The sequence below is a fragment of the Ambystoma mexicanum genome, chromosome 9 (genome assembly GCF_040938575.1).
Source record: "Ambystoma mexicanum isolate Mex_15411 chromosome 9, UKY_AmexF1_1, whole genome shotgun sequence".
In the NCBI taxonomy this organism is placed as follows: Eukaryota; Metazoa; Chordata; class Amphibia; order Caudata; family Ambystomatidae; genus Ambystoma; species Ambystoma mexicanum.
This window is the reverse complement of record NC_090931.1, coordinates 391,000,112-391,017,845: the sequence shown is the minus strand read 5'-3', so window position 1 is coordinate 391,017,845 and position 17,734 is coordinate 391,000,112. Positions and strand designations below refer to the sequence as shown.

The 17,734-nt window shown below is 48.1% G+C and overlaps 1 protein-coding gene across 1 annotated transcript in view; it reads left to right on the top strand.

Annotated features, from left to right (window-relative positions):
- Positions 1–17,734, top strand: part of CCT6A (chaperonin containing TCP1 subunit 6A) — a 391,452-nt gene that overhangs the window by 13,101 nt on the left and 360,617 nt on the right. Inside the window, exon 2 of the mRNA XM_069614878.1 lies at positions 8,131–8,194. Coding sequence (XP_069470979.1) covers positions 8,131–8,194 — 64 coding nt within the window. The remainder of the gene's footprint in view (positions 1–8,130; positions 8,195–17,734) is intronic.

The window sequence follows — 17,734 nt, the reverse complement described above, 5'->3', positions numbered from 1 at the left end:
GTATTGTAATGTTCCCAGAGTAACCTGCATTCTCAGGGGTGTGAACCTACCCGTTTCCCAATCTCTGTTCCTGTCTAGGGGGCGGAGGGGGGGGGAGAAAGGACTGATTTTAAAGCCAGCCAGGGAGCCATATTGCTCTATCAGCTGCACCGCCGCTGGTATAGACGTTATGGGGTTCACTGTGTGCAGTAGTATATAGTGCAACTTTATATTCGCCCATCCTACACGGAATCCCTCTACTTTAATGTCCTCTCATCAAAGCACTAGTGGCTCTAATGAGAGTGAACTAGGGGGGAAGAGAGGGCAACCCTGCCTAGTCCCCCCCCCGCCCCCACAACAGGAGTATTCCACATTTGCTGCTACACACGCCCTAGGAGAAGTGTACACAGCCATGATCCCACAGAGCAACCTTCGCCTATTCCATATTTGCCTAGCACTGCTTTGAGAAACTCCCACTCTACTCCAACTCCATCGAAGGCCTTTTCGGCATCAACTGAGGGAAGGGAGGGGTCCCAGTTTACCCCCTGGACTTCATGCATCAAGTGTACGTTGTCCTCATTGTGTCTGCCCTGATGAAACCCACTTGGTCCAGGTGGATTAGACATGGCCTGTATCCCTCCAATCTAGCCGCCAGTACCCAGGTGTATATCTTTGCATCGATGTTAAGACTGGAGATAGGGCGGTATGCACCACATTTCTTTGGGTCCCCTCCCTCTCCTTGGGTGACACCTTGATTAGTGCCCTTGAGAGACTCTGGGGCTTTTCCCGTATTCATTACGTTGTTGAACAGTTCGTCCTAAATGGAAGTTATACATTGAAGGATTTGTAAAACCATGCCGTAAACCAGTCGTCCTTGGGGCTCTCCCCAGAGGCAGTCTCCCCACCACCTTCCTAATTTCTTCCACTGTTATGGGGGCTTCCAGTGTAGTGGACTCGACACTAGTCTGGACAAGGGAATTTCTGCCTGATATTCTTCCCCCACCTCTGGCGTACAGATTTGTATAGTCTCTCGTAAGGGACAAATGCCTCCTGAATCCCCTCCGTTGAGGACTGTTAGATATTTTTGGGCTATATTTAGTGTCTTGTGGTATGGTTTTGGTACAGTGGTATTTTGTGAGCTCTTGGTAATGTGGGGGTATCTTTTTAGTGGTGAGACTAACTTCAAAATGCTGCCTAATAATTTTACCTGGGTCACTAACAGTAAGCAATTACGGGACTTGTGATATCTGCTAGCGGTATTTTATGTACAATACCACTTCATGCCCTTTTGGCTGTTTCAAAATACATTGCTAATTTCACATCTCAAAATAGTTGTACACGCATAGCACTTCTGAAAAACAAAGCTCACAAATTAACTTGTTTTACCAGATGCAGTGTGAATTACCGCCTGCAGTAAGATGAGCTTACCACCTGTTGGACCTCAGTCTATGTGCTAACACAATAATTCAGACACATAAGGAGAATACTGAAGCGTCCACTCCCTTTTTCACCTGGAACAAACAAGCCAGCCTTTCTGCTCCCAAAGTCAGCCAGAGCAAAAGCCATTGATTCAACTCTGTCCTTGTCATGCCTACCCCCGGGGGAACCAGACTAGGTCCAGCAACCTCGGAAGCAGGCATAAAGTTGTTTTGAGCAAGCCCAAAAGCCCCTGCTAGGGGCTGTTTGGGTGCGGTCCTGGCGCCTATGGCGCCAAGGTCATACAGTAAACCTACCTGATGCAGACCATGCTGCAAGCTTACCTGGTGCAGACCATACTGCAGAGCTCCAAGCCGAATGAGGCTTGAAAGGGACTATTTTACCTAGGGACTATATTTTTTTTTTTACTCGGGTGGGGCTGGGGAAGAATACTCACCTGGGACTACTTTGGAGGCTATTTAAACCACGCCCGAAGAGCAGTACACGCTTTGCGTTGTTCTGCATCCAGCAGCGTAACGCTCATCGTGTCTGCAAGCCTGCATCCAGACTTCTGCCGCGCCCACCTCGAGTCTGCAGCTCCTAGAAAAAGGAGGACCCGAAGGAGAAAGGTTAGAATAAGAGCAAACCTTCAATCCTTACCTTGATTCTGGATCCACCACAACTTCGAACTGGAAGAAAGAAGCATTTACGCGCGCTGCCTCGCCTGCTGCAGCGCCGCTCTGAACTCACCGACCCTCGCAGCACCCTCACTATCCACCGCATCCTTGTGCACGTTCCGCCGCATTCTGGCACCTAAGGGGAACACAACCGCAAAGGTGAGCCAAGGAAATAAACGGAGGCAATAGTAACTACCCCCATAGACTTACCTGATTACCGCCGGGGGTACTATTCCTCTTCACGGGTCGGCGCAGTCTCCATTGCATATTCGCTGCACCCCGGCCCCTAAGGGGAACAAAAGGACGACAAGGTGAGACAACGGGACAAATGAGGGGAACTCTTCTCACCGCAATACATACCGAATTTTACCACCGGAGGCATAATTCCTCGAACTTCATATTTTCTCGCCACACCTGAATAAGGGAACAGGCAGCTTACATTCTGGCCTTATTTTATTGAACTGTGTAGGGTAAGGAAAATCCTTACCTGAACTTCGTCAGCTACCACGAGGAACTCTTAGCTGGGGTTCAGCTGCACTGCAAGGAATCTGACAAGAGTGAAAGTGAGACAAGTGAACTCTTACGAACTACATATTTTTCAGAGTCATTATTGTTTTGGAACTCACTGCTTCCTTCGAGCCAGTGAAGCAACTGGTTATCAACGCGCCCCTGCGCTCAATGCAGGATGGAGAGCTCATCTTTTCAAACCATCAGGTGAGGCTATAGGAGGGGGCATCAAAGGTGATCTGTGGCGAGAACAGCGGGGGTGAGGGGAGTTTGCACTACTCCACGGGTGGTTACTTCCATTTCTCCATTAGCAGAAGAATATTCCTACGGGCGAAGCAAACGAAGCTAAGTGGGCCAGTCCAGTCCGTCATCTCGGCCCTATGCGCCAGATTGGTGGAGACCGCAGCTGTCCAGTTCAGATCGTCGCCTCTGTGGGAGCCAGGTGAGCGTAACAGTCCTTCTGCTCCCTTTGCTAGTGAGTGAATGCCCAAGCCCTTTCTGCTCCAGCCCTTTTTCTAAAACTCTGGTGTCATTCAAAGAACCTGCCATTGACAAACCAGCCCATGAAATAGCACGTGATTTCCTTTGTGCCGTTGACCGAGCTTCAGGTTGCAGCGCTGAAGAGAAATGTTACATTCATCGGGCGCGATTTCCTCCGTCCCCCACAAATGAACAATGGAGCCAGTTTAACTCTCATCTAAATCCTGTCACATATTCACTGACAAACCAATCTAGTTCTACATGAAATGGGCTACTTGACCCCAATGCACCAATTGTTTGCACTCATAAGCAATGGTCTAAATTGCATTGAATATTAGTAGGGGAGTAGGTTATTGGGACCTGGGATAAATGTTAATTTTACTTTAACTGATTTTAGTCCATTGCTGTGGTGCAAATGATAAAAACCTGCTGTGCAGGGTCAAATTCAAATTGGCTGAAGTGTGCTTTATCACAACTTGAGCCTCACACATAAGTCTCACACCCTTGGCCTTCGTTAAAATTCAAACCTTTGCTAAAATGTGCATGATATGTGGAGCTACTCTTGTTGAAATTCAGAATGGGGGGAAAAATGATTTCCCTACACGACTCGTATCTTTAATCACGCCCCCTCAATTTCCGCAACCCATCTGTCTGCTTGCTGCCCTCTCAACTAGAGCTGCCAGGAGTGCATCGGCCTTATCCCCTTTCTCATATAATTTCTGTTTGAAATTGCTGCTTGCGTATGATCCTCCCTTCCTCAAGGAGCGGCAGCTCCTCCCTTTTTTTTTTCTTTTTTCTCCCCCTGGCTTCCTTCATACACTCCTCCATCCTCCTTGTGCCCTCTTATCCAGATATTTAATCTCTCCCCTCTGCCTAGTACCTGCTCCTTTTTTTTCTTTTTTTTTCGTCTGAGCGCCTTCCCAAATCAGAACTCCTCTCCTCCCATACCATTCTCATGTCCACCTCCCTTGTGTGGTTTGCGATGAGAAATTCCTCAATTTCCCTAGCCATATCCTGGAATAAGGAGTCTCTTCCCTAGGGACTCATTGCATCTCCATTTGGTGCCCCTTGGGTTCATACCTGACCAGATCAATATAACCATATCATGGTCCGACCAGGTGATCGGGCAAGTCTTGAGTTCTGCACTTCCTCCCACAAATGCCTTGAGACATAAAGGTTCTGTGGAGGGGGGGCAATTTAAAGGTATATCCCCTCTCCTGTGGGTGAAGTGATGCCACATATCCTGCATACAATTCTAGAGTCTCCTGGACCTCTGCATAGTCCGGTCTCAACAAATCTTGTTCCCTGACATGCAACCCCTGTTTCTAAATTCATGTACGCCCATATGTTGGAGGTCTCCTCCAATGATGAGTTGATCTGTATTTTTGGGAGAATATTCTTCAGGAATCTGTTGTGCATGGATCGTGACCAACGTAAAACGCACCTTTCTAATGGTACCAGAAACCAGCAAATGCCCTCCCCTCCACATCTGACCAGACCTTGGACACCTCCAACTCGAGTGCTCTGCCGAATAGGATACCCACCCCAGCCCTAGTGCCACAATATACTGTCCAGCCAGGCCACAAGGGCTTCTCCATTCCCCACCCTTACCAAACTTTGTCTCCTGAAGAAACATGCCGTCTAGCTCAACCCTCGAAATTCCCTTGCAAACAGGGATCTCTTTGTTGGTGAGTTCAGCCCCATGACATTGAGTCCCAAATCCTCAGCCGGCTCTCTTGGGCCCCTTTCCATTCAGTTGCCATCATGTTACACCGCTTAGAGCACCTGCATGCCACCTGGCAAGCCTTTGCATACCAATTTGAACTTTGTCACAAGAAAATGAAAAACTCATACCAGGCTCCCTCACCAAACCCAGAGTTGCGCCCAGCTCTCCCCAGTTGCCATCACTAGCTTGAAACCAAACCACCAACAGGACACTCACTCGGGTCCCCACCCTGCAAACCTTTTCTGCAGAACCCCACAAGCCCCCCCCTCCTTTGACAAAAAATAACCTCTACTCTCCTCCACCATCTCACCGGATACACTTTGTTTTTAGGTGCCAGGCAGCTTTTTATCATGCAGTAATTATCAGTCAACTCTGTCCCCTTTGAGAGAGCCGTCCACTCGGTGTCAGGCACAGCTTCAATCTGGTCTCAGTGGCTGGGGATGTGTTAACTTCTGGGATCTTGGACTTAAGACGACAAATGCCCTTGATATGCCATTGACCCTCACAAGCCACTTTCTCTTTGGAAGCCTGTGGGGCTCTGAAGTCTCCAACTCCCCAGTGGCCCTGTGCATCTTCTCGGACAGTTTTTATATTTCACCGTCCACTTCAAAAGCGATCGTGAACGGGAATCCCCACTTGTACCGGACACCCTTCTCAGCCACTTTGTAAGGGGTGAGCAGTGTCATCTCCTGGCAAGTGTTAGGGAGGACAGGTCTTGAAAGATAATTACTCTGGAGTTGCCGTATATCACCAGGCAGTTCTTCCTTGCTTTCTCAAGAATATTGTGCTTGTCCGGATAATTATGGAATCTGGATGGGACTGACCTAGGACCCCCACCCCCCTGGTGAGCCACCAGCCCTGTGAATACTCTAGCTTAGTCAATGATGTTGTCCGCTTTTGCCGTGGACTGGTCTGCTTTAAAGTGTAAGCCGCATAGTCTCTTGTGCCCCTCTGGTTTGGCCCTAACGCACACAAAGGGGCAGGTGAAGTGCCCAGGTCGGATGGCTAGTAGTGGGGGCAGAAAAAAACCTTGGTTCCAGATCCCTATGCACATATCCCACCCCACTTGCCCCCTAATTCTCCTTCCCTCAAGCACAGTCTCAAGTCGAGGCTGGCACACGCCCCATGACAGGGGGCCCACACCGCTCACAAATCCCCACTCTGGGTGTCTCCTCTGTACCCCCGCAGAGGCCTCGCTTGCCACAGTGTCATCAAGCATCCCTATGTGGCCCCAGTTCTCAGGTGTTCACTAAGGGAGACCACTAACTCCCTTTCCAGTACTGGCGTTGCACCCAGGGGGGCAGCAATGGTGCTCAGCAGACACAGGCCTACTCTCTGCTGTGTTCCCACGTGTTTTCACTTGGCCCCTCTCTCAGTATTGGTAGGGGGGTTACCCACCTCTGCCTGCCCAGAGGCCGCAATCCTTTAACTCCCTCCAGGCCACCACAATTCCCCCTCACTCCTCGGACGACCCCGGTTTTCACAGTGGTGGTGTGCACTGCTGCTGTTGACTCCTCCCCTCCCCCCCCCCCCCCCCCCGTGCCACACCACCACCACAAAGGACATCCACTCCACAGGAATCCAAGGGCACACCCATTCCTGGTGCTGCATTTCTAAAGACTGTTCATTGAAGGGAATGGGCTCGGTCCGTGTAGGATATGTACAGTTTGGGGTAGATGCTGCTCTTGTTTCTCTCTGCCCCTCTTTTCTGTGCCTTGCACTTCTGTAGTGCAAAGCGCTTTCTGTGTGATGTCACATTGGCAACTCCACTCATCTCAAGAGCATGGAATAGGTCCCTAAAACAAGCTAGCTTTAGTCCAATCACTTCTAAACGTTTACCTTTTTTAAAGGAAGTAATCTCCCACCACAGCACCTGAGAATTGTACTTTCCAAAGCCTTCCACCACTGAGGTGAGTGAGAAATCCAAGGCAGAGGAGAGCTCTGCCCCTAGTCACTCCCGGGGCACATTGGGGGTGACACTTGGCTGTGGACCAGGACTGGGCTTTCTGCACCGAGTCTCCCCTGGCTGGGAGAGCAGACCATGAAAGGACTCGCCCTGTCCTTGGGTGGCTGAATTGGGATTCCACGCACTTAGAGGAACCAGATCTGTGAAGGCTCCCTGTTGCTGCCTCAAACAGGTTGGATGGCCATCGAAGTGAACTTTATGTCAATGGATCTCGCTGTTGCTGCTTTCCGGCACTCCTTCGAACAACGATGTTGCTCAGCCTGTCACTAGCTAATATCGAATATGACACCGGGACCCAACTCGAACTGCTGGAGAGTCACTTGTACCAGTTTTCCTGATATCTCTTGTAGATGGTGTTTGATTAAGGTATTTCATAGAACCTTGATTGGACATTCCGTTTATTTTGGACCATACTTCTGTTAGGGTCACTAATGAATCACATTTTACATCCCTCTTACAAGTGTAGCCTTCCCTCCATGTTGCCACCAAAGGCAAAGGAGATATAGCTCGTTTTAACTGCCTGTTTTTATCTTTGATGCGCTGGTTCTTGGGTTTGTAGAAGCGAGTGCTGAGTGGGCATTTGTCATGTGGCAGTAACTTTTGAGTATTTGAGAATAGTCCGTAAAGAATTGGGACCTCTAATACACATTTAAACGAGGTATCGTATGTTATGGGTGAAAAGTTAGTGTGCATCACATATGGAAGTATGAGGTCTGGGTTATGCATGACACAAAGGAGCTGGTTTTCGCTCCTGCTCATGGAATCTTAATTTCAAGCCCTGGTTTTTCATGTTTTGTAGAGGTACTTACCTGTTAGTGTAGTATCGCCTGCTTTTTTCTATTTTAAAATGGTCATTTGCGAATTGTGTACTGTATATTTTAACCACTCTCTTCCTAACAGTAATGTCTAGACAGCTCTGCTTCACTAACGCTTGGTGAAAATTGAAGGACCCACGCGATTCCTAGGGTAGAAGACTTCTCTAAACAGTGACGACGCATATGGAAAATCTACATAAATGCTGGCCGAATTGGGGGGGGGGAAGCAAGCTCATGATTGTAGACCGGGAATGTGCAGAGACCAGTGTTGCCTAAATCTAGCTGACAAAAGGCTTTATAGAGAAGAGCAGGGAAGGCTGTGTAAAGTGAGTGGCTGCAACCATGTTGGTGATGGGTTACAAAGAGAGGTGAGCACTGAACAGATTTTCCAGAGATTGAAGAGCCTGTATCTAGAAGATGAACTGAGTATGCTGTCAAAGAACACTCTTCCCCCGCCCCCCCCCCCCCCCTCCCTAGTGGAAAGCTGTAGAATCACTGTTTCCTAACCTGGTTTTCTCCCCACACACCCTGCAATCCTGACTTCCGATGTTGTCCCTTTCACAGGTTGGTGTCTGGTGCTGGAGATATCAAACTTACCAAAGATGGCAATGTGTTGCTTCACGAAATGGTAAGTTTTTGTCACCCATGTGTAATCCCCTGTTAACCAGGGAGTCTGTTTTCCTAATTTCTTATCACTAGCCCTTATGATGGTTGGAACCAATAACCTGGAAAGATTTGTTTCGAGATTAAGATTTTTACTAAGTGGTTGGTGTCCATGAGCTAGGCAAGGGAAGTAAACGAGACTGCATGGAGTGTCCGAAGTAAAAATTAATTGTACGGGTGGAATTACATTATTTTTTTTTTAAGCACAATGTATCTGGTAGGTGGCGTTTGGTCCTTTTTTCATTTAAGGCTTGTATTACCTAGGTACTTTTTAAGAACCTTATTTTGGCCTTCTGGGGATTATTACCCTACGTTTGTGTTATGGAGTAGACTGATGGCAGTTGTAGCTTTTGGATTTCTATCTGCCATGTGCTGGTCTGGTACTGTGGGGAGCTGCTGAACCCCCAACTCCCCCCATCCCCGAGCATAACGCACTCCACTAACCTAAAGTAAAGCCGAGCGCAGAACACACCCTGACAGAGGCGAAGTGGATAAAATAAAATCAGATTCCCAAAATAAACTGCTGGGGCGAGAAAGAGATGGCATGTAAGGTTAGATCCCTCATTCATACACTAACCTTACCCCAGATGAGTCATAATATACACTCGCAGTACCTGAATTATCCTCTGCTTATTCCCAGAGGATTGTATGACTTTGCTTTATTGTAGTCTCTTGCAACCTTTAAAAAAACATGGACCAAAAAGCTGCAACGTTAAGAGCTGAATCTTTAATGTGTTGAGCTTTCTCAAGTTCTCTGAATAACTTCTATGGGGGATAAATCTTTTTTCGGCACGCTAAAAATAAACACTCTTTAATTGGTTTTGCCAATGCTTGCACAGTTGCTTAAGCTGAATGCTCCTTAGTTTGCTGCTTCAGAAACATGTCTGCACAACCGTGCTTAGTCACTTAACGGCCTCTGCCTTCAAGAGAGCTGTCCCTGTGCATCCATGCTGTCTTGCACAACCCCCCCCACCTCAGAACTAGGACTGTGAATGCGCTACCCATGCTGCTGAACTTAACACTGCGAGCAAAGGGTAAAAGGGAGGGGAAGAATGCGCTCGCTCACTTCAAATGTATTTATTTTTGGAGAGGGAAAGCCATATGCTTCCTAGTGTCCACAGCAAACATGCGAGGAAGGGGAGCTCTGTAGAGGCTTTTCCTCGGGTTAATCTGTTCTCATGAGAGAAACGGTTTTCTCTTGGCAGTGTTGTGTTAGTGTAAAGGATACAGTTCCCAGGATTGTTTTCAATCAATCCTGCAGGGGTCGAAATTGGGGAGCTATTTAGAGCCTGCTTCTAGCATAGAGCCTAGTTGCACTGAAACGAACAGCTACCGGGAGCTACTTTGGCTTCTAGTGCTAAATGTAAATGGTGCCTTCCCAAAAATGTAAATGTGACTAACTTCGAGTATTTGAGAATGTTAAAGAAGAATTGGAACACCTCTAATATACATTTAAACACAATGGTTCATACAAAAAGCATTTCTTGTAGCTCCTGGAATGTTTCCACACTCTGAATGGCCAGAGTTGAGGCCCAAACCGACCATGCTCAAAAGTAATAAATGATTTCACAAGACGCACACCCCAATCATTCCAGTAACCCACTGCAACGAACCCGATGGTACCCCCCCCCTTAATGCTCTCTCAGGGCCTGGCTTACTGGCATGTGTCCTGTGGCATTTTGCAATTAATTGTGGGGCGTGAACATCAGAAGCTACTTCCCAGGACCATTCATCAGGCCCATAACCCTTCCAGTTCATCCCATAGTGAAGATGTACTCTAACCCCTCTGGAATCAATGTTTTGAACCTCGCCTTCTTCCAAACAACCCTTTAACATGATTGAAACAGGTGGACTTCCCTACCTAGTTCCCTTACACAAAGGTTTAATCGGCCTCACTTGAAAGATAAAGTGGAACTTTAAACTACAGTGTAGTTTCAATCTAGCTGCCACTAGAACAACCTCAAAGGGACCTAAGAATCGGGCACTGAAATTATTTGTACCCTTGATTCTAAGATGCCTTGTGAATAACCAAACTAACTAAATCCCCAAACTTTTACTCTGGATCTGTCCTTCGCTTCTTATCCTCATACTTCTTATAGTTGGCCTTACTCCCTAGTAATGCCTTCTGAGCCTTCTCAAGATTACCCACAGCCTGTACTCTACCGCTGGACTCTTCCCTCTTAACCTCCTCACACACATCGGGTATGAAAGCCTTGACCACGAAAGGAAGGGGCCATAGACTTGCAATCCTTCACACAGTTGTAGTAGGCAATTCTGCAAACCAAATCGGGTCGACCCAATAATCATTAGCCTGTAGGTAACACCCAAGATAATTTTCCAATTCCCGATTGACACTCCCATTTGACCATTGGCTTCTGATAACCGGAAGTCGGTCTCGAAGCCCTTCAGAATTTAGAGACCAATTGCAAGCCTCGATCTGAGAACCTCATTTGGTAGACATGCAATCTGACAATTTCTTGTGTTAAAAAAAAAACAAAAAAAAAAAACTGTGCCAACAGTCACCTCCCCTTGATCGGGATGAAGTGCCCTTTGGAAAGATACACTGAACAAATGTGCAACCCTGACCCCTCGGAAGCTGTGTAATTAAATCAATTGAAATGGTATGCCGAGGGCGAGGTGAAATAGGCAAAGGCTCCAAAAGGCTGACTGGCTTCCCTACCTGACTTTTCGCCTGTACGCAAACCTCAAGTAACATAATTCAGTCGCGTCGCACAGTCTCCCACCAGAAGTCTCTTCTGACTAATTCTAGAGTTTTTCGGAACCCTGGATCTCCAGACAAGAGTCATTTTTTTTTCTACTTTTATCTAAAGGGATGGACTAGTAAAAAGTTTTATTTAAAAAATAGATAGGCAACATAAAAAAAATACTAGCATTCTCCGTTTTAAAACTTCCTATGTAAAATTTTGAGCTATTCAAGCTCAAAATTCGCAAAAGCAAGCACATGGGCGCATCCATTTTGTGAAATGGAGGTCCTCCTGTGCTGGCTTTTGCTTTTGCGACACTAATGAAGGAAAAGCCAGCCAGCTGTAGTAAACAAAGGCTACCGCTGGGTGGCTTTCCCTTCATTAGTGCTGTAGGCGGAGGACGGGGACCAGAGACCAGAGCAGGAAAGCTGCAGCTGAATCTCGGTAAGTGCTATTTAAGCACTAGCTGCGTTTTTTTTCCTAAGTTTTCCGGGCTGGAGGAGCCCGGAAAACTTAGAAATAAAACCGCAGCTTTAAAAACGTTGTATTTATGTTTGTGGTCGCTTTTGAAGCGACCGCAAACATAAATACGTTATTGTGTTGGAAAATGCTGCGGTTTTTCTTTCCAAGTTTCTCAGGCTCCTCCGGCTCGGAGGAGCCTGAGAACCTTGGAAAGAAAAACCGCAGCGTTTTCCAACATAACCGCATGTGTTTCTTCCTGCTGTGGCTATCACTTTAGGTCTCCGGTGCTCCCAGGGGAGCACCGGAGACCCAAAGTGAAAGCCACAGCAGGCAGAAACACACGCGGTTATGTTTACATGCCGTGTAGTGTTTCTACCTGCAGCTGATTTCCCATTTGGGGCTCTCGGGCTCCCCGTGGGGAGCCCGAGAGCCCCAAATGGGAAAGCAGATTCAGGCAGAAACAACGCGGTTGTTTAACGCAATGCCGCGTTGTTTCTCCCCGTGGGGAGCCCGAGAGCCCCAAATGGTAAAGCAGAAACAAGGTTGTTGTGTTGGAAAACGCTGCGGTTTTTCTTTCCGAGTTTCTCAGGCTCCTCCGAGCCGGAGGAGCCTGAGAAACTTGGAAAGAAAAACCGCAGCATTTTCCAACACAATAACGTTGTATTTATGTTTGCGGTCGCTTTTGAAGCGACTGCAAACATAAATACGTTTTTAAAGCTGCGGTTTTATTTCTAAGTTTTCCGGGCGCCTCCAGCCCGGAAAACTTAGGAAAAAAAACGCAGCTAGTGCTTATTTTTAAAAAAAATAATAAATAGCACTTACCGAGATTCAGCTGCATCTTTCCTGCTCTGGTCTCCGGTCCCCGTCCTCCGCCTACAGCACTAATGAAGGGAAAGCCACCCAGCGGTAACCTTTGTTTACTACAGCTGGCTGGCTTTTACTTAATTAGTGCCGCAAAAGCCAGCACAGGAGGGCCTCCATTTCACAAAATGGATGCGCCCATGTGCTTTTTGCGAATTTTGAGCTTGAATAGCTCAAAATTTTACATAGGAAGTTTTAAAACGGAGAATGCTAGTATTTTTTTTTTATGTAGCCTATCTATTAAAGAAATTTTTACTAGACCATCCCTTTAACTTTGCACAGATTGCATACAAGTCATGACTAATGGGTAAACATGCAACAACAATACGATACATTTATCGAGAGCATGCATTACATTTTCACAGCCTTTTCAGTTTACTTCACATCTATCCGCCAGATACTGACTATACCGCCCCATATATCCCTGGGGCGGCTATAGCACAACAGGCCGGCATAGACCTCGCTATCATTAGTCCAAGTCATGTCTTTTTCCCAGTCTGTTGCCGTTGGTGGATCCTTTTTTCTTCCAGCGCATCAAAATTGCCCTTTTGGCCACAACCAGTCCCAGATTGAGCAGTTTACGCCATGTTGGATTCATTATCAGTTGTGCCCAACATACATATACCTGGATCCCACACATCTGCTGATCCGCCATCTTATCCAATGCAGCACATACTTCAAACCAACATTTATATGCAACAAGCATGCCTCCTCGCTACCGCACCTGGGGCATGTACCCTCTGCTGTAGGATATATGGATTTAATCCTAGCCGGCGTGTAATACGCTTTTTGAAGTACCTTTATAATGTATGAGGCCATATCGTGAGTTTTGAGAAATGGTCTTGGTCAATGCATATAGTTCGGCCAAGCGCTGCTCAGTGATGGTCAGGCCCAGGTCGAGCTCCCATTTGTCCCTGTCGTCCAAGGCTAGGGGCTCTCATCATTGCTATTTTGTATAATGTTGAGGCGGAGGTCCGGACACCCCCGCCATAAGTAGGTAGCCCAGACCCAGATGTATCTGGGGTTCGATAGGAAACGTGGCCCACACCCTAGCCATAGCTGAACGGAGACGTAAATATTGCAATCTCTGTAGAGGGTTATTGCCAATAATAACAGCCATGGCTTCCCCGCTGATAACATTTTTATCTAAAAAGAGATCGCCGAACTGGTGTGCCCTTGTCCCGCCAATGTGTGGTTAGAGCCCTGTCCTGAGTGGGGGGAAGGTAGTGCGCATCCCATATTGGCATGTTCGGGTGATACAGGAACTCGTGTGTCGAATGACCAGCAATTCTAGCCCAGGCAGAGCAGGTTGCCAGTGCCGGATTGATTGTGTTATGTCAGTGGCCGCCTTGTGCAGTAGCTTCAATGAACCCAAAGTACGCATCTCCAACAGTAAATGTGAGGCCTGGGGGGGTTACCCTCTATCAAGTGTACAGCGTAGTGTGCCTGAGCTACATTATACTAGAGCTCAAAATCTCGGCCGGAGAGACCACCCTGGGAGTATGTACGAGTTAGCTTACTCCAACTAGGGTTGACCACCCCCAAATAAATGTTGCGCACGCCCCTCGGATTCTAGTAAAAAACGTCCTACCAGGCCATATTGGAATAGTGGTAAAGAAATAAAATGGCTTGATTAAGATTATAATTTTTATCAGAGCAAGCCTACCCATCAATGAAATAGGAAGCAATCTCCACCTCTTGAGCTTAATACAAAGGGCGTCTACAAGCACTGCATAGTCGAGAGCTCAAACACTTTGTGTAGTGCGCGCAATTGCCATTCCTAAATATTTAACCCGGGAGGGTGACCACACTAGCCCGTACAATTCAGTAGGCTCAGGGGTGGTGTCTGTAAAGTGGGAATATTTCAGATTTGGTGTTCAGTTTTAACCCAGAGTATATCCCAAATTTCCTGACTAAATGCAATGTTTTTTTAAGATTGACAGCAGGGTCTTTTAAGTACAACACTATATCATCGGCAAAGAGTGACCTCAACCCCACCCGCTAAGGGATTCCCAAAGTCCTGTGAGCCCACAAGAGATCAGCCAGAGGCTCAATCACCAGTGCGAATAAAAGTGGGGATAATGGGTAACCTTGTCTGGTGCCTCTAGCTAATTCTAGTGTTTCTGACCGTGTGCCATTGATGCATATCCTACCATACAGTTTTGTATACAATAATTGATCCACCTCATGAAATTCGGGCCAAATCCATAGTTTAACACCCCAAAGAGGAAAGGCCAGTAGACAGTGTCAAAGGCCTTCTGCATATCGAGAGCCAGGGCGACCCCATGCACATTCTGCGGTATTGTTGCCAGAATGTGAAAGCGGCGGCGGACATTCAACGCTGCAGATCTACTCTGTACAAAACCAGCTTTGTCCTGATGGACCATATGAGGCATCAAGGGATTTAAATGGGTGGCCAGGATCTTGGCGAAGATCTTTGCGTCAGTATTAATTGGGGAAAGCGGCGTGTAAGAGCTGAATTCCTCTGGGCGCTCCTGTGTTTCAGAAGTGGAGTAATTGCCTTGCGAGTTGTTTGCGGGAGTATCCCAGTCTCGAGGGCTTCCGTCCATACAGCCAGGAGCCGAGGAGCAAGGACGGCAGAGAACTCTTTGTAGAACTCGGCCCCCAGCCCATCAGAACCGGGTGCCTTGCCATTTGGCAGGGTTGCGATGGCTGCAGCCATCTCTGCCTGGGTCAAAGGGCTTTCAAGTATCTCTCGTTTCAGAGGAGAGTAGGGTATCTGTGCCAGATTCATCAATTGCATCTTCCATTACCTCACTTTGCGTGGAGTATAATGCAGCGTAGAAGTCGAAGACCTGGCACACATCTTCACACTTAGTGACCACCACTCCATCCGCCCGTGTGACACAGGGTATGTTGGAGTTGCCTCGTTCCCCCCCCCCCCCCCTTACCAATTCGGCCTACAGTTTACCTGGACGTTCTTGCTCCCCATAATGCACGGCTGCAGCTGGTCGGTCAAAGTAGCGGATTTCTCGCTCCGCTGCTTCTTTATATTTCCTTAAATCTATTCTGATGTCAAGGTTCGTCTGGGAATCTGGGGTAGTAGCATATTGTGCTTGTAGCCGCCCCGAGGTTAATTCTAATATCCTCAATTCTTTAACAATGTCCTTGAGGACACCCAGCTCAGTGGACATAGCAATCCCTCCAATATACACCTTTAAAGGCCTGCCAAAGTACCACTTGGGTGTTCCCTCGTTTTTCCCAAAATATTCACCTAAGCATAACCAGCTGTGCCTCAAACCATGTCCGCTACCACCTCAGGTCTGCACTAATTAAGAGGAGCCCCACCCCCGACCAGGTAGTGTCCCACGTGGGGGGGGCAGTTGTAGAGTGAGGGCGCCACTGAGCACAAAATATGCTGTAGTTGCAATAAACCGTTAATCCAAGCGGAGCCCAATCAGTGTGCTCGAAGAGGTGAGTTATTCCCCCCTGGACCTTCTTCATGGAGCCGGATTCACAGGAGGGGCCGAACGCAGAGCTGCAGGGTCTCACCTTAATGTCCTGTGTACTGACGTGAGGCTTCCCGGATTTCGCACCCCACCAGGCCCGCGTGTGCGCGCAGGCGCTCAATGGTGTAATCCGGAGCGCCCGCGGGCCAACAGTAGCACCAGACAGCCAGGCAGCGCTCTCCGAACAGGGTCCATAATGCAGCCGCAGCCCAGCAGCGGATCGAGTGGTCCAGCGGTCTGCTCGCAATGTGAAGGTGGGTCGTCCAGCTCCTCCGCCTCCCCGGAGACCAGGCCAGCTTCACGGACCTCGCAGGGCGATCGACGTAGCTCAGGCATCCTTGGACAAATTTCCACGAAATTTGGTATATGGGTAGAGGGTGCTCTCATACACCAGCAGCTGTAACAGTATTGCCAGAGTTATGGCTCCCGGACCGAAGGCTGCTACAGGAGCTCACACACAGAATGCCATTTTGGTCCGTGCGCAACAGCGCCCCCCCCCCGTCCCCCGTCTCCTGATGGAACTTTTTCATGAAGCGCCACAGAGGGCAGAAAAGTTTCGAATCCAAAAATGATAGACCTTCTTGTAAACTCTAGGCTGGATCCCGACAAACACGCTCCTCCATCTTAGCTAGTCATGCAGTCTTCAACCTCACGAGACACTTTCAACCTCCAGAGGGACCGCAAGAATAAAACTCTCCACAGCAATCAAAGGTTGAGATCCAAGCTCAGATTTTCACATGCAGGGAATTGACGAGACAAAGCATTGGCTTTGCCATCTATTCGTCGAGGCTTGAAGGTAGCAGCAATCCTTAAATTGTCTAGGTGTTAAGGTCGTAGCTGATTTAAGAACAAGCAGGGGTCGATCTGTCAAAACCACACCATCCAGTGATGGGGGCAATCGGTCACCTGACTCACTTATGTCCCTTTGGGACCTATAAACACAGGGGCTCATATAGGGATGTGAGCAGGAACACTTTATTTCAGTGCAGGAGTGCTTTTATTTTACCAGAACTTTGCAGGAGCTGTAAGCCTTTATTTCAGAGCACATCCTCATGTGATGACTCATTGGGTGTGGCAGCCAGGCTGAACCTGGTGGGCGTGGCTTCAGAAGCTCAGCTATATACGCTGCTCCATCCTTCAGGCCAGTGCTTCGCGTTATTGTGCACTTGCGTGCAACGTGACGCTCACCACCGCTTGGACCAGTTTACTTACCTTTGAAACCAGGCGTTCTCCTGCATACCCACCTCCAGGAAACAAGTGCTTCATCTGCAGACTCCTCTCCTAACATCCAGTGATCTTGATCCGACTCCGCAGAACTGCACTCCGCATACACTAACTCAGACCCTTTGAAGAAGAAAGGCAAGGTCAGAACATCTGTCCTAGGGCCACGCCGCATTTGATCCCCGTGCGCCCCTAGTTACCAGCTACTGTACCGCTGCAGCTACGTTCCTCATTCCCTTTGGCTGTCGCCTTGAGCTCTGCAGCTTCTGCTGGGCCGGCAACATCACCTGCAAGGGAAGAAGGCAAAAGAGCAAACATCAAAAGTGGAACAGACAGCAATGCAAGACAACAAACTTTACAATACAACAAAACCAGAGGAGGAAAGACAAGGCAAACAGGAACACTTAACTGAAGTATAGTGGCTTAGTCGCAGCAGGACTGGACTACGACGTGCAAGGGAACGGAGAAGGAACTCGGTCCAGATCGCCTATTGCCACCAGTCGGCACATAAGCGCAGAGGGTGAAGTCGGACCAGAGCGACCTCACCCCCCGGGAGGGCTGCAACCGTGCCCCAACGCCTCCGCAGAGACCAGGTGAGCGTAACACTTCCTTGGAAAAATAGGCAACCAGATGTAACTGGGCAGAAACTTCTTGCATCTAAGAAAAAACAGGCCCATTGCCAAATTGGAGGCATCCGCCTTAACAAACTGCTTACAGAGCTGGATGAATTGATATAGGACTGGAGATAAAACCTTCCTTCAGCAATTGGAAAGCCTCCCCTACTTC